Genomic DNA, 22,583 nt, shown 5'->3' on the forward strand with positions numbered 1-22,583 from the left:
ACCGTGCGCAAGGGGAGTGGGCAAAGTGGCATCATCTCCAGTGAGCAAGTCACCCTCGTCTGGTACATGAGAAACGGAAAGTCAACTCATAGTGAAATAAACTGAAAACATATCACTTCATAATTGATGTTTGATATACTTGGTATACTCGTCCTCAATAATCAGTCGAACTAAACATTGTCATTTCATCACATATATTTCAACAGACATACTAACAGTTAACAGTAGGAGGATAACTCCCTCTAATTGACCAATTACATCATTGTAACCTTGATTGATGACATAATATCAAAGTCACAACAAAGGGGAGATCACTCTCATTTCACCTCATTTCTAGTACTTTCCACACAACAAATAACAGTGGCTCAATATTTCACAAGATTTGTTTGGAGCTTAATACAAAAATATTAAAACATATTTTTGAGTGCCTCCCTATCTGAAACATGTTAGAATATTATTTTCTTAGTATTTTAACTAAAATTTCACTTGTAACATGAAAATGCACAATTGCATACAAATCATGCCATTATCCGCTGGACTACAGAAAGAATGACACACTTGATAAACTCTTCCTCAATAATCAGTCGAACTAAACATTGTCATTTCATCACATCAGTTAACAGTAGGAGGATAACTCCCTCATACAAAGCCATGGTTGCTGCCATTAAAGGAAATGGCATCAGCTCCAGGTTCAAGCTAATCAAGCATTTCATGGACACCCTTTCAAAGTAAGAAAGACTACAACAACATTCTTCATCCTAGAGGCTTAGACATATTTTGAATCAGCTATGAGGGTTGACTTGGTACCCACCATCATCCATGACATAGTCCATGGCAGGCATGCTGAAATCATCTCCCAGCAGACTGTTGGAGAACTGATTGTAGAGAGCTGTCGTGTTGAGTGCACACATCTTCAGCTCCTTTTCAATGACATCACGCCAGTCCGGAGTGCACAATCTCACTCGAATGGTCTCTCCATTGACCTGGTGCTGGTCCAGAGCCTGGGCCTCAAGGGCAGCGTCCCCACTCTTGTAGATGATCCACATGTCACTGCCCACAAACCTGTGTGAATGGACACCAAATATTCCTGTTACACAACTGGTAATGAGATACATCCATTCTGCTGACGTATTGTACATTGTAAACTTATACAAGGAAAAGTACAAAATGACACCTAACGATATGATACATTTTTTTCATTTTAGTTCATCTTAGTTCAACATTGACCACAATCTGCTGGTGGCTGGATTACTGTTCAAGAAAGAATATTGTAAACAATGTCTGCATGAGTGATGAGTCTTGTTCATGAGTGAGTGAGTGAGTCCACACTCAGCAATATTGATGTTGTTTCACAAACCCACCTGACGACTGTGACGTCTCCAATCTCAGTGAAGGTGCTGACCACTTGGTCTATAATCTCATCATCAAACTCTGCCCCCGATGCCAGAGACACGATGACAGTGCCATCTGGTGGTCCCTGTTGAGCAACAACTTCGTGCATCACCTTCTCCTTGCAAGCCTCGTCAACTGCCAGCACGTCAATGTCCAGGAGGGCCAGCACAGGCCTGAATCAGAGAGCAGAGATAGCACCTGTCTCTATGGACATTGGGTAATACTTGTGTGTAGTCCATGGATAACTCAGAAATGTCATTCAAGAAGCTAAAAATAGCACTAAAACAGCACCAGAGAGTAGTATCATCACTACGGTTTGTTTCATTTCAGCTCCTGTATATCATCCCATATATGGCAAGTTAGTTTTTTGTACCTAAAATTAAGAGGGGTTTAAAGAGGGAAGCAATATATGGTAGTTGGTGTCAACTTTAATAAAACAAATAGACATGAAGAAAACCTTCAGCCCAGTAAGCTGTCCACATAAAGGAAACAATGATTGCTGAAGAAATGCTTAGCCTCTGAAAACATCTCCATGTAAATTAAAAATGTGCCCTTGTGATAACCCTAAACATGAGTCAAATGTAGACTTGTTTCATTTTGGGTTTGTGCATTACAGAAAGGGCCGGTGGAAGAGAAACAAGTGTGGTTCTGGGTCTGAGACAATCAATGTGTAGCTGTTACCTGTGATCTGATGTCTTCAACTCCGCCCGATCATACAATATCAACTTCCCCTCACTCCAGCTCGGGTCATCTTCCTCCTCTGTAGCAGAAAACCATGTTATAACCTTATGGTGTTCAAATAAAATAGATTATTTGGAACCAAAATATTAGGCTTAATAATATTGGATTGATGTAAGCAGATAGGATAATTCACCATGTGTTATTTTTTCTATTATTGTTTTCTGTAAAGCTTGTAACACTTAGTCACATGTGCATGTCAATAATTTTAGTTTAAGCATCTACACACTCACACACCTGCAGTTTTACCATGTACACCCTCACATACCTGCAGTTTTACCATCCACACACACACACACACACACCTGCAATATCACCATGTGCACCCTCACACACACCTGCAGTTTTACCATGTACACCCTCACACACACCTGCAGTTTTACCATTCACAAACACACCTGCAATATCACCATGTACACCCTCACACACCTGCAGCTTTATGATGTACACCCTCACACACACCTATAGTTTTACCATCCACACATGCACACCTGCAATATCACCATGTACACCCTCACACACACCTGCAGTTTTACCATGTGCACCCTCACACACACCTGCAGTTTTACCATGTACACCCTCACACACACCTGCAGTTTTACCATTCACAATCACACACCTGCAATATCACCATGTACACCCTCACACACACCTGCAGCTTTACAATGTACACCCTCACACACACCTTGAGGTTTTACCATGTACAACTTCACACACACCTGCAGTTTTACCACCTACACTCTCACACACACCTGCAGTTTTACCATCTACACCCTCACACACACCTGCAGTTTTAGCATTGAGACTCTCACACACCTGCAGTTTTACCATGTACACCTTCACACACACCTCCAGTTTCAGTATCTACACCCTCACACACACCTGCAGTTTTAGCATGTAGACTCTCACACCCACCTGCAGTTTTACCATCTACACCCTCACACACACCTGCAATTTTAGCATGTAGATTCTCACACACACCTGCAGTTTTACCATGTACACCCTCACACACACCTGCAGTTTTTCCATGTACACCCTCATACACATACATGCAGTTTTACCATGTACACCTTCACACACATACATGCAGTTTTACCATGTACACCCTCACACACATACATGCAGTTTTACCAACTACACCCTCACACACCTGCAGTTCTACCATGTACACACTCACACACATACATGCAGTTTTACCATGTACAACCTCACACATACCTGCAGTTTTACCAACTACACCCTCACACACCCCTGCAGTTTCACCATGTACACCCTCACACACATACATGCAGTTTTACCATGTACACCCTCACACACACACACACCTGCAGTTTTACCATCTACACCCTCACACACATCTGCAATTTTAGCATGTATACCCTCACACACACCTGCAGTTTTACCATGTACACCCTCACACACACACACCTGCAGTTTTACCATGTACACCCTCACACACACCTGCAGTTTTACCACGTACACCCTCACACACCCCTGCAGTTTTACCATCCACACAGTGACATCTCCAGCTATATGTCTACTCTCTTAGATGGCTGAACATCTACACTAAGACATCTGAAGCTGTACATCTTCACTAAGACATCTGAAGCTGTACATCTACACTAAGACATCTGAAGCTGTACATCTACGCTAAGACATCTGAAGCTGTACATCTACACTAAGACATCTGAAGCTGTACATCTACACTAAGACATCTGAAGCTGAATCTCTACACTAAGACATCTGAAGCTGTACATCTACACTAAGACATCTGAAGCTGTACATCTACACTAAGACATCTGAAGCTGTACATCTACACTAAGACATCTGAAGCTGAACATCTACACTAAGACATCTGAAGCTGTACATCTACACTAAGACATCTGAAGCTGTACATCTACACTAAGACATCTGAAGCTACACAACTACACTGAGACATCTGAAGCTGTACATCTACACTGAGACATCTGAAGCTGTACATCTACACGAAGACATCTGAAGCTGTACATCTACACTAAGACATCTGAAGCTGTACATCTACACTAAGACATCTGAAGCTGAATCTCTACACTAAGACATCTGAAGCTGTACATCTACACTAAGACATCTGAAGCTGTACATCTACACTAAGACATCTGAAGCTGTACATCTACACTAAGACATCTGAAGCTGAACATCTACACTAAGACATCTGAAGCTGTACATCTACACTAAGACATCTGAAGCTGTACATCTACACTAAGACATCTGAAGCTACACAACTACACTGAGACATCTGAAGCTGTACATCTACACTAAGACATCTGAAGCTGTACATCTACACTAAGACATCTGAAGCTGTACATCTACACGAAGACATCTGAAGCTGTACATCTACACGTAAGACATCTGAAGCTGAACATCTACACTAAGACATCTGAAGCTGTACATCTACACTAAGACATCTGAAGCTGTACATCTACACGAAGACATCTGAAGCTGTACATCTACATTAAGACATCTGAAGCTGTACATCTACACTAAGACATCTGAAGCTGTACATCTACACTAAGACATCTGAAGCTGTACATCTACACTAAGACAACTGGAGCTGTACATCTACACTAAGACATCTGAAGCTGTACATCTACACTAAGATATCAGAAGCTGAACATCTACACTAAGATATCAGAAGCTGTACATCTACACTAAGACATCTGAAGCTGAATCTCTACACTAAGACATCTGAAGCTGTACATCTACACTAAGACATCTGAAGCTGTACATCTACACTAAGACATCTGAAGCTGTACATCTACACTAAGATATCAGAAGTTGAACATCTACACTAAGACATCTGAAGCTGTACATCTACACTAAGACATTTTAAGCTGTACATCTACACTAAGACATCTGAAGTTGTACATCTACACGAAGACATCTGAAGCTGTACATCTACACTAAGACATCTGAAGCTGTACATCTACACTCACGCTCTCTTGGTAGGAGGTGTTTACGCCTCCAGAGCACCCGGTCTGTCCATGCTGGTGTGCGAGACTTCTCACTGGTGTCGTAGTCATCACTGAACAGATCATACTTGTAGGTAGGTGCGAAATTGGTCTTCCCCTCACTGAATCCAGCAAACCCCTACACAACAAGTACACATACAGACACATCATTCTTGACCAATCTAAACATCAGTCCTGGCAATTCCAATGAGAGCAATTGGAATGCAAGTGTTTCCATGAAACTACAACTGACTGACTGAGTTTTGGTTTTATGCCGCTTTTAGCAATATTCCAGCAACATCACGGAGGGGGACACCAGATATGGGCTTCACACATTGTACCCATGTGGGGATTCGAACCCGGGTCCTCGGCGTGACGAGCCAACGCTTTAACCACTAGGCTACCCCACCGACCCATGAAACTACAAGCAAAAGAATTTAATTCATGATAGGTACACATTAGACTTGTTTCAAATGAATTTTCTTTCCAAGGCATGTATAAAAACCTTTTGTTGTTTGACTTTAGTGGGTTTTACACCATTTTAGCAATATTCTTATAATATCATTGCTGGGGACATCAGGAACAGGCTTCTCAAACTGTGCTCATCTTGGGGATGAGCAGACACTTTAAACACTATTCTACCATACTGCCCCTGAACTCACTGAAAACTTACCTTGCCCTCCGCCCGTTGTACATTAAGTTGGTCATAGTGCTGCAGGGCTGCCCAGTTCTCACTGCGGACGAGGTCCTTCACCTGCTCTATGTCCATGTCGATGCGGTAGTTGAAGTCTCCGCACCAGAACACGTAGTCGTGACTAGAGATAGTCCGGCCCTGCAATACACACTAATCTTACACCATTCGCAAAACACACTAGTCTTACACCAGACATATATAGTCGAGCCCTTCCATACACAGTGATCCTGAACCTAACACACGTGTAATCTGGTCTGCAATACAGACTTGTTTCAATAAAGTAGGTATGGAAGGAGAGTGATAAGCTGTAACTATATAATAATGTTGTTGCCGTGAATGGCAGTTGTCAGAACACAGCCTCTAAATGATTCAATAACTACTGTTACTATTATCTCAAAACATTCAAGTTTTTCCATGTGGTTTAATATTTGGTACAGATTTTGGTTTTCCATCAGTAAAACATACACAGAAGGGAGCAAGAAATACACCAACTCAGGTTATCAAACTCACCAAGCCATTAAATTTTAACCTTTTCCTGAAGTAGTTGTTAAGCTTGTTCTTGCAATGAATTCTAATATTTTACTCACATGAAGGCATCTATAGTTTGTCAAATACTGGTCACCTTCACCTCTGAGGCCTGTGTTTTCATACCCCCTAGATACAGAGTGTATGGCCAAAAGAGGTCATCTGATACATTAACAGTAAGTTTTCTATCAACTTACAACATATATACAGAAGGATGCAATATGCATTACTTCCATCATGCAACCACATCATCCAACATCTATCCACAACGTCTGTTGTGTAACCATAATCCCCAACCTTTAGACATGGTGTCTGTCATGAAACACAATGCCTGTCATGTAACCGTGATGTCTGTCTGTCGTGTAACCATACTGCCTGTCACGTAACCATGATGCCTGTCATGTAACCATGATGCCTGTCGTGTAACCATGATGTTTGTCTGTCGTGTAACCATACTGCCTGTCATGTATCTGTGATGCCTGTCATGTAACCATGATGCCTGTCGTGTAACCATGATGTCTGTCTGTCGTGTAACCATACTGCCTGTCATGTATCTGTGATGCCTGTCATGTAACCATGATGCCTGTCGTGGAACGATGATGCCTGTCGTGTAACCATGATGGCTGTCATGTAACCATATTACCTGTCATGTAACCATGCTGCCTGTCATGTAACCATGATGGCTGTCATCTAACCATGATGCCTGTCATGTAACCTTGATGCCTGTCATGTAACCATGATGTCTGTCATGTAACCATGATGCCTGTCATGTAACCATGATGGCTGTCATGTTACCATAATGCCCATCGTGTAACCATGATGTCTGTCATGTAACCATGATGCCTGTCATGTTACCATAATGCCCATCGTGTAACCATGATGTCTGTCATGTAACCATGATGTCTGTCATGTAACCATGATGTCTGTCATGTAACCATGATGCCTGTCATGTAACCATGATGCCTGTCATGTTACCATAATGCCCATCGTGTAACCATGATGTCTGTCATGTAACCATGATGTCTGTCATGTAACCATGATGAAACGTCCATGATGTAACGTCATAACCGTCATGTAACCATGATGTCTGTCATGTAACCATGATGTCTGTCATGTAACCATAATGGCTGTCATGTAACCATGATGGCTGTCATGTAACCATGATGTCTGTCATGTAACCATGATGCCTGTCATGTAACCATGATGCCTGTCATGTAACCATGATGTCTGTCATGTAACCATGATGTCTGTCATGTAACCATGATGGCTGTCATGTAACCATGATGGCTGTCATGTAACCATGATGGCTGTCATGTAACCATGATGCCTGTCATGTAACCATAATGGCTGTCATGTAACCATGATGCCTGTCATGTAACCATGATGCCTGTCATGTAACCATGATGCCTGTCATGTATCCATGATGCCCATCGTGTAACCATGATGCCTGTCATGTAACCATGATGCCTGTCATGTAACCATGATGTCTGTCATGTAACCATGATGCCTGTCATGTAACCTTGATGCCTGTCATGTATCCATGATGCCCATCGTGTAACCATGATGCCTGTCATGTAACCATGATGCCTGTCATGTAACCAAGATGCCTGTCATGTAACCATGATGCCCGACATGTAACCATGATGCCTGTCGTGTAACCATGATGCTTGTCATGTAACCATGATGCCTGTCATGTAACCATGATGCCTGTCGTGTAACCATGATGCCTGTCATGTAACCGTGATGCCTGTCGTGTAACCATGATGCCCGACATGTAACCATGATGCCTGTCATGTAACCATAGTGTCTGTGATGTAGTGTCTGTTGTGTAACAGTGGTGCCCATCATGATGTATGTCAAGAAACCATAATGTCCACCAAGTCAATGTGGTGTCCATGGCGTAACCATGGTGTCCGTCATGTAACCATGGTGTAATTAATTTGTTAACAAATACATGTACAAAAGTGAATGAAAACATGACATGAAAAACTGATAGAAAACAGCTTTCTGCTGACACAAATACACATATTTTGTCATAAGGACTGTGTGACTGTTCCATTCTCCAGCCAGTAGGGCAGGTCTAACATAATCTGACAATGTCCAGGCTTTTTATAGGACAGATATCCTACAAAGAGATAAAACATACATCACAACTGTAGAAATAGTAAATCCATGCAAAGACTGGAAAACAATACTTGAAACTAATAAAAAAGATCAGATTTCTAGAAGCAAATCATTCAACACCCTAACAGAACATTAAAATCATCAGGAAGACAACATTTTATATTAATGCAAGCATGGTGGACCTAGATACTGGACATTCCTGCCAGTCATCTGACCTCTGCATCACCTTGATGAGCATCTGGTGCTGTAGTTAATTATACAAGACATGTGAGGGGCTCCAGGCACACATGTCCTGGTGTCAAGCTCAAGGGGCTTGCTGCTCTGTGAGGAAATGATGTAAACGTTGTACAAGGAACGGGTTAGAGCTTGCATTAGTCACCATTTGTGAATTTTGATTTGGACATTGAGATTAGAAGCATGCATGTTAGTCGTGACATTGTTGGAGCAACAACACAAGACTTCTGACACTCTCCAGCACATACAACCAACCTGACCACAATCACATGCTACGTCACCATGTAAAACACTTCACCAAGATGTTTAAACTATGTTCCAGTGATTACCATGTTTCAAAAACCAACCGCCACAAGTATACATATAACACCTAGTATGGCAGTTGTACATGGCTGGCTAATACAACTATAACCAAGGCTGATGTGTAGTGCACTCGGTACATAGTCACAGCCCATACATTAGCATTACATGTAGTTAACAATCTTCTATCATCCAGTGTAAAATATGTACATTCTATTATGACAATACCCTGCATTGACTGACATAGGTTTGCACTGAATGATTTCATAATCATAACAGCTAAAAAGTAGTTGTACACTCAAATTACACCCACCTGACAAAGAAAATGTGAAAAGTTACAGATGGTATCATCTCCTCCCAAACGAAACCATGGCAACAAATGGGAGCAGGAGATGACCTACTTAGAATGGAGGTATATATTACACTGAAAAATCAAGAGAAAGATAACCAACTTCGGAACCATTCACTGACTTTTCAGCCTCTGCCAACACAGCATCTTCCAGCTAAGTCAAAAACCACAGCCAGCATCTGATATACAGGTTGAACACAGTGACACACTCCTCAGTCTACACACTCAAACATACCTTCCACAGTGAAAGCATTACAAGGCCTGGTTACTGAACACATGGTACGAGACAAGACTGAACTAGCCTGCTAGGAGGGTCAATGTACATAAGATGCATGCACTCTACACATGCTGTGGATATACATACCATACACATATCCTGTAGAGAGAAACATACACATATAGTTGGGCACAGTGGCTGGAGGCATGGCATAATATGTTTATACACTCAGCAGGTACAACCTGAGCCAGACACCATCAGCTATATTCATCTACATCACCACTCATTACAGAGCAGATGTAACTTAACAACAGGGGGCCGATATCTAGTCCCTCTAGGTTTTCACTGACTAGTGCCTGTGTCCCTGGTTATCAACACTCATGTTTGTAAATAGTTTTTTGTAAGGGCTTTTGATCATTTTTTAGATTCTTATCAGCTAACAGTAATCACCTCTATTTTGCTTTAGTGGTTGGATTGCACAAAACTCCTAATCATGAAAGTGATACCCTTTCCTTGAGTTTCCTGAACAACTAATAACTATTTTTCTACATGACCTAAATCTGTTATTTTATTGTGTATACCCCCACCCCACTTCCCCATGTGAAAATATAATTCACTGCTTTATACCAGTACTAATTTGCTGGTATTGTTGATTTTTCTTTTTAACAACAAACCTTTTTATATTATGTGATGCCAGTTTCACCCACACATTAGAATCTGCCAGGTGTGATGATACAAATATGTCACACCAAGATTCACTGATAAAAGCAAAAATGCCCATGTGTCCTCTGTAATATAAATCAGTTGCTTGGCCACTCAAAATCAATTTTTGCAGAGAGTGAAATAATTTATAAAATATTTCCAGCAATACTAAATTTACAAAATGTCAAGTACCCTTAATTGTTTGTGCATGACTTTTGAGAATCAGGAAATGGTAACATGAAATCAAATCTTATAAACAAAGCAACTTCAAATTGTGTATTTTGAACCATTGATGTCTGTTTCATCCTTGAAACCTTTAAGGACACTCTACAGATATTTCTCACAAGACTTTTAAAAATATTATGTATGTTTCCTTGTTATATGTTTAGGTTTTCTTGGGATATCATCATATCTCATGTTAAAATGTCAATATGTAACTTTTGTAAGAACTCATATCTAGCAAAATGGCAATGTATCTACATCAGACAGTTCTCCGTGTGCCATGTTTATATAGGGTTGGTGGGATATCACTTGGGCTACCAAGCAATTGTGTCTGCTTGTTAACCCTTCACAGTCCATTATCCTGTAGTACAACAGGAATTGAGTTTCCAAGATCACTTTAGATGTTCTTTGCGATACATACACATGTTGAGAACTGTAGGATATTTGTACAATAGCTACAATATCTTTTATCAAAATATCACAAATCATGTCAACAGTAGCAGAATAGATTAACTTCACTGAAATAGAAAACTTTCCAGAAAAGCAGCCTATCCAGGTAAACTGTTTCCCATCCCCATCTAACACGTGTAATATGCGACAACATTTGAACACTCCCCTGACACTGCACATACATTATTATGAAATATTTAGGGTCTCGTAAACTTCCACTGTGCTGTCAGTGAAGACGTATTTAGACACAATTTTCTAAATACATCTGTATTGTTAGAATACTTGAATTAAAATAAAATTTATTTCCATAAATGTACACACTGACTGATTACCTAACCCTGTGGATCAGGAAGTAGATTAGGGATATCTGACACCTGGAACTGATGAGGTCAAAGGTTGATGGTTACATGTTTATAGAGATAATGGCTCCACTACAGATTTCAGTGTTTTCTAGGACCATGTATTATATAGTTCTCTTAGTTTTATGTTATGTCTCTTTATTTTCATCCCATTTTCGTATTCATTGTGATATTGCGATAATGTACATACTCAAGACAAAGAAAACCATTTTAAATACATATTTATACGTTTCAACTAACATTTCAGTTGATAAAGAAGGGTTTGATTCAAGTATTAAGTAAGTGTACTTTACAATAAAAGTCAATCCATTTTACAGATCTATGCCACAGAAGCCATTTTCAATTTATTACAATGTACATGTACCATTTTATCAAGGGGTTCTAATGAGTGAATGAGTGAGTTTAGTTTTACGCCACTTTTAGCAATACATATTCAGGCAATATCATGGCGGGGGACACCAGAAATGGGCTTCACGCATTGTACTCATGTGGGGAATAGAACCCAGGCTTTCGATGACGAGCGAACGCTTTAACCACTAGGCGACCCCTACCCCACCGCTGGGGGCTAATGAACAAAGAAAACAACTTTGGCATCAAATCTGTTTTCAGACTAATATTGCTGTGGAGGGCGTATTTTAAATTCAATAGTGGACATATACAGAACATGTTCTGCAGACATGGTCATTTGTGAGAATTGTGATAGAAAGCTTATTCTCTACCAAAATGTGGCAGGTACCGGTAGGTTGTTTTATTACCATTCTGTGAAAGATTTTCTTTCAGATGGTAATTTGTAGTATATGAGTAAAAACCTATTTTAACATGGCCAACTCCGGTTTATTGGTCCTGAAGCACAACACATTTACAGTAGTGGCGTACCGGGGACGGTGATCAGAACAAAGATGCAACTGGAGACAAATGGTTTAGGGTTACACTTTCCCGATTAGAGTCGATGATGGGTACTTTTGAGGGGCCTGACAGACTGACAAAACTCATGCAATAAGTTCACACTGATTGTGATGAGACACAACATCTGTGCTGGGATCCGGTGAAGTGATAACTTAAAATTTCTTCATAAATAGCTATCTTTGGTCAACAGTTCTGAACCTGAGGCCACAAGAAACATCAATACATTGTCATAACTGTCAGAATTTGTGTGTATATAAAAATGTACACACATACCATAATTAGAGAGAATATAGAAGATGCAGCCTACAGTGGTATCCCATCATTGTACAGGAGATATATGGCTAAACCTTTAATAAGTTTAATAAACCGCAGTGAAACACTGGTATAATAATTGAAGGTTGGTAATCATATTCAATGTGTACATGCTTCATATTAGGAATGTATATCCAATATATTAGTCTTAGCCAGAGTAATCAGATCTGTCAACCTCTCACTAATGATATGTGATGATTTCATAGCTAACACAGCAGCCACAGAGAACTCGTGTTCCTCAAGCCTTGTCCTGTTGTGAGAAGACAGAGCTTGATGGGGGCAGTCAGTGATTGTTGGGCCATTTATTATGGATTGCTATCATTTGGATTAAAAAATGAAATTTTTACAAAAGCATGTCTGTATTAATCATCCAATGTAAACAAATATCTGATTAACATGTCTCAAGACACCATATACTTTTAAAAAGTCAAGAAGAGAACTTTAAACTCCAGCCATGGAGCTTGGGTTCTCAGTCTTCTAGTTGGTTATAACTAATAACCTGCTTTGATTTTCTCAGTTATCCCACACTCAGAGTTTTGCAACAATCACACTTTTTAACAAGCAACATAATTCCATGATAAAGTATACACGAGATGTACAGTCCCTGTTATAAGTAGTATAAGTGGCACATAAAACCAAATCCAAGGCACTTCAAGATTATCCCCAGTCCTCTTCCCCACCACCCAACCCCACCCCACCCCTTATTAAAGGACAAAGGAGAACACTTACCATTGGGAACATCATCTTGCGCGTAATCTCCACATAGTCAGCGTTCCGTTCATTGACCTGAGATTGGCCTCTTGGCTAGATGAGCACACACAAAGCACACTGGCGTGCCATGAACCAAACTAACCTGTAGAGGTTTCAGATTCTTTGAATATATTCCTCCTTGGGGTACTTATAAGCATTTAAATGTCCATTTAAAATCCCTACGACAATTGTAACAATATTTGAATAAAATATTTACAAAACAAAAACTACGTTTTTGTCTTGTGAGACCACCCCTACAGGGCCCTACGGGCCCCTACAGCCAAGAGCAGGTAACTCTAGACTATAACCTCGTACCTCACTTTCCATGCTGAACGAAATCAGACAGAATGTGGGGAGGTGGGCGGGCGTACCCCAAGGAGGAATATATTCAAAGAATCTGAAACCTCTACAGGTTAGTTCGATTCTTTTTCATATATTCCTCCTTGGGGTACTTATAAGCATAAGACAGACTCCTAAAGACGGATCTAAGGAGTGGCATTCTGTCCGCATAAAACAACCCCGACAAGAAGTGGAATTTCCCAAGCTAAAAATAGCAGAAAAAAGCTCACTTACCTGGTCACGTGTCCACCATAGCCAATCAGGTGGGGGCATGAGCCAGGGTCAGGGTCGAACACATTACAATTACAATGCGAAACCTCGCTAATGTAAACAGCTGAGATAAACCCCCTCCCTCCCGTGATCAATCGGAAGTGAAGATAAGGGAATCCAGCAATAAGCCCCAAGAAACAAAATGCCGTAATACTTCTATTAAGCAAAGGTTTCTAAGGCAATAGGTCTAGAGCAGAACGGAATAATACAGAAGACATGGGAATAAAAACCATCACCATATAAAACCCGTCACATAGGGAATAGGTAAAAGTTTAAAAAAAACAACACCAGTTAAAATCGGCAGATAATGGTTCATGGCATAAAAACCTCGAAAGCTCAATCGGCTAGAGAGGTGGAACCTTGCCCACTGGAGAGAACTGACTGACCGAACCGAGCACGCTCACTGGAGAGTCTGTCAAGTTGGTAATGACGGATGAACATACTCGGTCGGCTCCAAATAGCCGCGGAGCAGATCTCCTCAATGGGCAGGGCTGCAGCGTAAGCTTTCGATGTAGCAACTGCCCTAACCGAATGAGCTTTCAAACCTTCAGGTGGGATACGACCTTTGTGAGTATAGCTCATATGTATGGCAGAGACAAGCCACCTAGATATGGTTTGCTTGTTCGCCTGAAGACCAGCCTTGACCCCGCCATAACAACAAAACAATTGGTTATCCTTACGGATACCCCTTGTTCGTTTGATATAAGCCTTAAGGGTCTTACGGACATCTAAGGCGTGAGCACGTCGTAGAGAGGTACCGGGCAGGGGAGGCTGAGTGAAAGCCGGGAGCTCAATAGGCGCCGTCACATGAAAGGCACTATCTCTCTTAGGACGGTAAGTATCAGGCAGCCGTATGCTAACTCTGTCTTTGTGAAAACAGTTTAGCGGGGATCGGCCGACATTGCGTGAATATCGCCTACCTACCCGCCTGCCTGAAGTTACCGCCATTCCAGCAACAAAAGCGCCTTACAGCCATTAAGAAAACGTTAACAGCTGGAGTGAAAGAGCCGACAGATTGTGAAATAGTGGACCGGACAGCCAATCAAGAACGATTGGCAAGTCCCACGGGGGGACTAATCCGCCGGACAACCGGACGGATTCTGTCCACGCCTGCTAAAAAACGCTGCACAAGAGGGTGCTGCCCCAAGAGTGCACCGTCAACAGGAATATGGAAAACCGAAATAGCCGTAGAATAACCTCGAACAGTTGAAGCCGCTAGACCGGCATCCAACCGAGACTGGAGGAATTCCAACACAGAGACTAAATCTGCAGAAAAGGGATCAAGAATCCCCCTGTTGACACACCAGCGCGCATAACAGGCCCATCTATCCTCATACTGAACATCTGTCGAATCCCTCCGCGAAGCCAGAATTGTGTCTGCAACTGGTGCAGGAATTCCGCTCGCTTGGAGGCGATCCCGGACAGCGGCCAAGCCACCCACTGAATCCTGGGATTCGGGTGGGGGCGCTCCGTTCTGGGATAGGAGGTCCGGTCGAAAAGGTAATAGAACAGGAGGCTGAGCCAGAAACCTGATGATTACCGGAAACCAACTTTGAGCCGACCAAAGGGGTGCAAGAAGCACAAGTAGCCGAGCTGGTTGCGCGGTCAGCTGAGACAGGACCCTGGAGATCAGTGGTATCGGTGGGAACGCCCACAGTACCCTGCCCGTCCAATCTAGCTGAAAGGCATCGTTGGCTAGCGCCCTCTGGGATCCGGAATCCAAGAGCAAAACACAGGAATCTGGAACCCCAGACGCCAAAACAGATCCACCTGGAATCGACCGAACAACTGGGAGATAATCCCGAATATCCCCCGGTCGAGCATCCACTCATGTGGGGCTAGTATACGCCATGAGAGAGCATCTGCACGCACGTTGTCTACCCCCGGGAGATAAACAGGCAAAACCCGAATGTTGAACTGATCGCACCATAGTAGAAACTGCCACGCCTCCTGAAGGAGTGACGGAGACACTGTGCCGCCTTGCTTGAGGATGTAAGTCATGGCCGTCTGATTGTCCATCTCTAGACGAACCACACGGCCCCGAACAAACTCCCGAAAGCTCTCGAACACCCGGCGGACTGCTCTCAATTCTAACACATTGATGTGCAGGCTGACTTCCCGCTCCGACCATATGCCCGAGACTGAGTGGTCGCCCAGGACCCCCACACACACACACGAACACATCTTGTGAGGGAGGCGTCCATCTGAACTGAGAGGGAAGGTGTCGGGGTGTCTAAAGGGATCCCCTTGGACAAATTCCCGACTTCCGTCCACCACCGCAAGTGAGGAATCAACCACTCGGGCGTCGCAAGAATAGTCTCGTAGCTCTGCGAGTGGGACCACAGCTGCGCTAACGCCTGCTGAACGGGTCTCATCCTCAGACACGCACGCCAAACCACATCCACTGTCGCCACCATGTTGCCTAGCAACCAAAGCCATGTTCGAGCTGACGCATGGGGCGACTCGAGAAACTGTAACACAGTCCTCTGGACTTTGACGATATGGTCCGGAGCGAGGGAAACAATCCCCTGCTCCGTGTTGAACCTTGACCCCAAGAACACCAGATCCTGCGTCCAAACGAGGTCTGATTTTTTTAGGTTGATAATCCAGCCCAGTGACACCAGAATATCCATCACACGCAGTGTTGATGCTCTGCTTAACTGAGGACCTAAGGCTAACTGAGCTGGGAAGCATAAGTTTCGTGAACACCCAGGTACGGTAACAACACCTGCCCTGAGACCTGGCTAACTGAGCATGGAGGGGATTAGCATAAGTTTGCCTCTACTGTGAACACCCTTGGCAGGACCCATGGAGAATAGTGCGCCTACAGGGACGTTTGGGGCACCCCCACAGGCGACAGTCTCCGCTTGCAAGGGGCAATAACTGGTAGCACATCCCTGTCGCGAAGGAGAGGCCTGAGCCTCTAGTACTCCGCTTGAACAGTCCACGGGTGCGGGGCAGGAACATAAGAGGAGGAGGAATGGAGGGTCTTTTAGAGTCGAAGGTGGACACAGCCTCCCGTGCAGTGCCCAGGAAACAGGGACCCTGTCTCGACAGGGATGAGATGGCACTGCCCGCCTGACAACCAAAGTGTGGCGGCATCCATCATCCTGGCACAGCACCTAAAGAGCCAGATGAGAATGAGCATCCTGAGCTAGTCGGCACCACAAGTTCTTGTTGACCCTGTAGCGCCCGGTAAGGTAAGCTGAGTGGACAGCCACTTTTAACTGCTGGGCTGCACACTGGTAACACTCCTCAAAGGACCGGCATGCAGACTTCAGCGTGGGCGCATTGGTTTGAAAAGGGGGAAGCCACCTGCCTTGCCTGGCCAAAGCTAATGAGGGTAACTGAGGCGAAAACACATTCGTCAACTACTGGCGGCTCGAATAGCGCATCCTCTCCTAACTGATACCGTTTGCCAACGTCCGGTAAATCGAACCGAGTATGGGCACCAGTAAGGAGAGGATTAACTACCTCACTCACCAGTGACGGCAAAAATGCGTAGGCGGACCTCGGTGACCCGGCTGGGCGCGAAAGCCTCCCCCGGGAGCCGAAACTCCACGGGATCGGGCGTCTGCACGGGGACAGCCACCTTGGGCAGTACTTCAGCAATCCTATCGCGAACCTGCTGCAGGGATGACCCAAAGGAGTACGGGACCCCAACCTCCGACTCCTCTCTCCCCTCATCCTCCTCCATGTCAACCTCGGCACAATTCCCGGCTGCCGTACCCTCATAATCAAGAGAGACCGCCGAGGGTACCACAGAGGCCGAACACGAAGGGCTTAAAAGGTCAAGAGGAGCCAGAAGTGTCGGGTCGCCCTGTCGGGTGAAACCCAGACCAGGGGGCCGAGGTGCCAGAGAGAAACCTGCCCCTACAGGCGCCGAGGTGTCCCCGAGCCAGTCGGGCGCCGAGGGCGACGGGTTGGCGCCAGTCAGGGCGCCAGTCAGGGCACCAGGCGAAGACAGGATGAAACCTGCATCGCCGGCGCCAGGCGCCTGTGACGAACCTGAGCCCGAAGCTAGGTCGCCACAAGGTGCCGAAGGCACGACATCACCTGAGCCGAAGCCAGGATCAAGCTGCCTGGGAGGAGGCGCGTTCCCCGAGCCAGAGCTCGGGCCGCAGCCAACCCCCCCAGATGCGTCCGATCCACCCCTGATGACAGGCGAGCTGAGCTCCTTGCGGAACCCAGACAGCGCCGTGTCAATCAGGGATTTCACGGACGACATCTGTTCCTGAAATAGATTGGTTAATGCATCAAACGTAACAACGGGTGCCGAAGCAACAGTAGGTGCAGGGGATATAGATACAGGGGAGATACAGAAGGAGAGACAGGGGCAGTGGAAGCCTCCTTAGTAACCTTCGCCCGTTTGGGAGCCGATTCCGTATAGGAGGCGGCTCCCGAGGACCCCTTCTTTTTACCGTGAGAGCGCTTGGACGGGGGATCCTGGCCCCAGATATCACCCCCCGCCTGAAGCAAATTGCTGTAAAACAGCGGATCAACCCGTCTCGACTTAATAGTCTTAGGGGTAAAAATAGCACACGCTGCACAGCCCTTCTCCTCATGATCGGCCTCCGTAAGGCATCGCAAGCACACCTCGTGAGTGTCCCTCACGGGTATAGAGGCGAGGCACGAAGCAGAGGATTTAAACTGCAACAAGTGATAAAAACTGTGCAGTAACCTACCCATACATACATATGATAAAAAACATGCATGGGCAACCACAACTAATGCAATATAACCAACACATATACGTGACAGATAATGTAAGCATTAAGTTGATAATAACAAGTAAGACACACTGCAACATAACTAACAATTACGACTGATAGCGTAAATATAGAAAATGCTAGCAGCGGAAACAAACGCCCCACATGTCAAAACATACAAATAAAACACTATAAAGTATAACCACACTGAACATTGCAAACCACAAAGGAAGGATAGCGAAGGCACCTGTCCGCCATCTTGACACGCACCTGGCAAGCCGACACAGCGACAGATACCAAGTTACAACAAAAAGATGAATGAAAATATTCAGAACAAGTCTCCATATCGCCCATGCAGGGAAAAAAGAAACCCTCATTGTCGCTTAGGGACCCACTTGTCGAAGTGGACCCACGTCTAGCCAGGGAAACGACAGCATGGAAAGTGAGGTACGAGGTTATAGTCAAGAGTTACCTGCTCTTGGCTGTAGGGGGCTGTAGGGCCCTGTAGGGGTGGTCTCACCCCCTATTTTATTCAAATATTGTTACAACTGTCGTAGGGATTTTAAATGGACATTTAAATGTTTATAAGTACCCCAAGGAGGAATATATGAAAAAGAATCAACTTTTTGTAAGCAGGACAAATACACCAATGGAATCTAGTCTTACATATGTCACGACATTTTCTCACTATACACTGTATGGCGTGGGACACTATTTTATCCCAGTTCCTAATGTAAAATGGCTCATAATGGTGTATATTTTCTAAGGTAATAACTATGTCATACAACAACTGTTTCTTCTTTTTAATTCTACATTTGCAACATATCAGTTTGGATCAAACCGATGCTGATTTTGTTTTGCAAGATCAATAAAAGCTTCTACCATTAAAGACTGACTGCTTAAATAATTTAGGATGTGATGATTCCTCCAATCCTGTTCATGTGCTGGGCTTATTGTCAAGTTTTATCAAAAGAGTCATGTTAAGGTATCTGATTATTTTCACATTACTATCATTCTACTTACGCTATCAATGTTTCAGTCACCAAAGTGAAATTTTACTTGAAATTCAAGTGAATATGAATCACCTCACAGGCTTGTGGCCCAACAGAAATACAAGCAAGGATCACAGTGTAGGAAAGGTGATTTATCGGATTACAAATTCCTTACCTTGCACTCATGATGTTGCTTGCATTCAAGTCTACTATTTCCTCAAACCCTATTGCATAAATGTCCACAGGCTTCTCATAGTCAACTGATTCATCTTCCAAGGTACCTGTAAACAACAAACCATTTTAGTTACATCATCTTGGCACTAAATAATGATCCATAAGCTAATATTAAAACTCTTTAAACCAACTGTGTCACAATCAAAACTTGCCTGCTTTTGCCTTCTTGTGTGCATCCAACAGCCAGTCACTGACAGACTGGTGTTTAAACGCGACACTGCGGAAATGCTTGCCTCCATTGACGTTCCAGGTTCCCACACCGACCCTGAGTGGAGTGGGCTTGGTGTACTCTTTGTATCTCTGCACCATGCTGTACAGGATGCTTGGCGCAACTGTAACACACCATCACACTACAGCTTCACAGCTTCACCCTTGCAATCACATATCAAAGTAAGAACAGTCTCTGTACTGAAAAACTTCCAAATCTATCAACTGAACAGCTAAATTGTGGAGGAAAGAGAGGAGAGGAAATATATGCTCCTCTGGGAAAATTTGGGGGGAGAAGGGGGTGGGGGGTTTGAGAGGAAGAGAGATTGCGCACCCACAGTGCTGTGATGATAGTTGTATACATACCATGAAGACATCGAGGACTCAGCAGTGACCTGGCTTTGTCTGCTAGTTCTCCATATAAAGAGCTGCCTAGCAACAGGACATCAATGGCTTCCTGTTTACTGTTATCAAGGAAGTTGTTCTGTATGGTCCGAGTTGCCGATCTAGCTGCGTCTGAGTACTGTGAAGGAAGCAAGACCGATTGTGACACCATCTTTCCCTCATCAGTGAATACAAGTAAAGATGACACCCAAATTTGGTATTGAGCCAAAACATCCCTTAAGTTTATCATCCATTCCAATGGCACCTTCACATTCTTCTTGACACAATCACTGTGGCCTGTCTGCCAAATTTTCTGGAATTTGCTCCTTACCTGTGGGCCCACATCTTGGACATTTGTTAAATATAATCAGGATTAATGGATCATAATGTTCCCCCAATGTCTTTACATAGTTGGATACATTTGTTGTTTATAATTTTCCATTACTTGACTGGTATAGGCTAAAGAGATCCAGAAAGAATGGTACTATGAATATACACATTAGACACTCTTACCTAGAGAAAGGATAGTGTCTGACTTGGGTTCTTAACATCATCTGCAGTGATACTGTACACACCTTCACATCACAACAAGCTGGGAGGAAGCTGATGCCATACCTTAGATCTGCCACCACCAAGTGCCCCTGTTCCAGCATAGATCTTGCTAACATGGTCGCCGTTGAGCCCCCAGATCTGCTTGTACACCTCCTGAAACCTTGACAGCATCTGTGGTTTGTTGGAGAGTCCCAGATTCTCAATCTGCTTCGGAAGGATCTGAGGGAAAACTTCAAACATTACCAACACAGTTATTGAGTGAGCTGCCATTCAATAGTCAATATCATAGCATTATCACAAAGTGTACATATATGATGAACTGAACCAGACCCTTTAACATGACAAGCATATGCTCTAACCACGCGGTTACACCACAACTAAGCCAGAAACTGGTAATTACAACAGCCACCCCACCTATGTAACCATCTAGGGCCTGATCATCCCTGCCCAATGATATGGCTTGACTTACATCCATCCCAATCATGGTCTGTACAGAGTTTGTCCGGTCCAGGCAGTCCACACAGTTGGTCCGGATGGTCCCTGTCTGCTGTCTACAGAACACACAACACATACATGTTACTCTGGACATCAGGAAACACTGGCAACTCAGATCACAATATATATATACAATGTGTGACAAGGTAAAGAAGACAACAGTCAGGATACATACCTCTTGATTCCTGATTTCTCAAAGTAGAAAAACTCAAAGTTGTGAACATGTTTGATTATTTTGCTCTTGAGCTTTTCCAGGTTTTTAAGATTGCCTCTGACTTCCGAGTGGTAGTCGAACTCATAGTAGGGTGTGTCCTGACTGTGTGCACAGAGGCTTTGTGGTGGTTCTGGGAGATGAACAAACAAGCCTTAATAATCCTGGATTAACCATTCCGGACCAATTGCTAAAGCCTACCTACCACTGAGTACAGCTTATCTACCACAAACTGAAACCTATCTAACAATATGTTCAACTTACCAATACCAGTCGTGGAATTTGTCCTACTAATAACTGATACATATCAAGTAGAATCCTAGCTTGTAATAACTGAAACTGAATCACATACACACCAAACTCAAGGCAACAACCTTACAACTGAGAGCATGCAGCATATTCAGGTACATGAGGTGTTTAGTACAGATACTCCACTGATTACAGAGCTATCAATTATGACAACAGCATGGTATGTTTACTCACAAACAAATGTTTGCAAATACCATTGTGATAAATCTCAGGCTAATACATCATGTCAGTCTTATATAGTTTATAAAATAAATACATGTATTTAGGTTTGTCTGCCTTTCATGAGATTCATCTATGATGCCAAATTATATACAGTTTCTCAGTATAATGTGTTGCAGAGGTTGTATCAATCATGACAACAGCATTGTTAGTTTACTCACAAACAAATGTTTGCAAATACCATTGTGATAAATCTCAGGCTAATACATCATGTCAGTCTTATGTAGTTTATAAAACAAATATTTAGGTTTGTCTGCCTTTCATGAGATTCATCTATGATGCCAAATTATATACAGTTTCTCAGTATAATGTGTTGCAGAGGTTGTACCCCATAACCCCTACATGCCATTACCCCTACACCCCAGTACCCCTACAATTAGTTAAAACAACACACAGCATTT

The 22,583-nt window shown here is 43.4% G+C and overlaps 1 protein-coding gene across 1 annotated transcript in view; it reads right to left on the minus strand.

Annotated features, from left to right (window-relative positions):
• Positions 1–6: 6 nt before the first annotated feature.
• LOC124284894 (synaptojanin-1-like) overlaps positions 7–22,583 on the minus strand; it is a gene marked incomplete at its 3' end in the record, with an annotated part of 31,713 nt that continues 9,136 nt past the window's right edge. The window contains 19 exon segments of the mRNA XM_046721024.1: positions 7–59; positions 812–1,062; positions 1,362–1,565; positions 2,074–2,152; positions 5,103–5,256; positions 5,791–5,949; positions 9,708–9,719; positions 13,241–13,315; positions 15,842–16,437; positions 17,354–17,590; positions 17,927–18,104; positions 18,230–18,353; positions 19,747–19,852; positions 19,958–20,137; positions 20,379–20,535; positions 21,012–21,167; positions 21,418–21,499; positions 21,619–21,767; positions 21,770–21,787. Coding sequence (XP_046576980.1) covers positions 7–59; positions 812–1,062; positions 1,362–1,565; positions 2,074–2,152; positions 5,103–5,256; positions 5,791–5,949; positions 9,708–9,719; positions 13,241–13,315; positions 15,842–16,437; positions 17,354–17,590; positions 17,927–18,104; positions 18,230–18,353; positions 19,747–19,852; positions 19,958–20,137; positions 20,379–20,535; positions 21,012–21,167; positions 21,418–21,499; positions 21,619–21,767; positions 21,770–21,787 — 2,970 coding nt within the window.

This window comes from Haliotis rubra, unplaced genomic scaffold (genome assembly GCF_003918875.1).
Source record: "Haliotis rubra isolate DU_JTF1 unplaced genomic scaffold, ASM391887v1 Scf347, whole genome shotgun sequence".
Lineage (NCBI taxonomy): Eukaryota > Metazoa > Mollusca > Gastropoda > Lepetellida > Haliotidae > Haliotis > Haliotis rubra.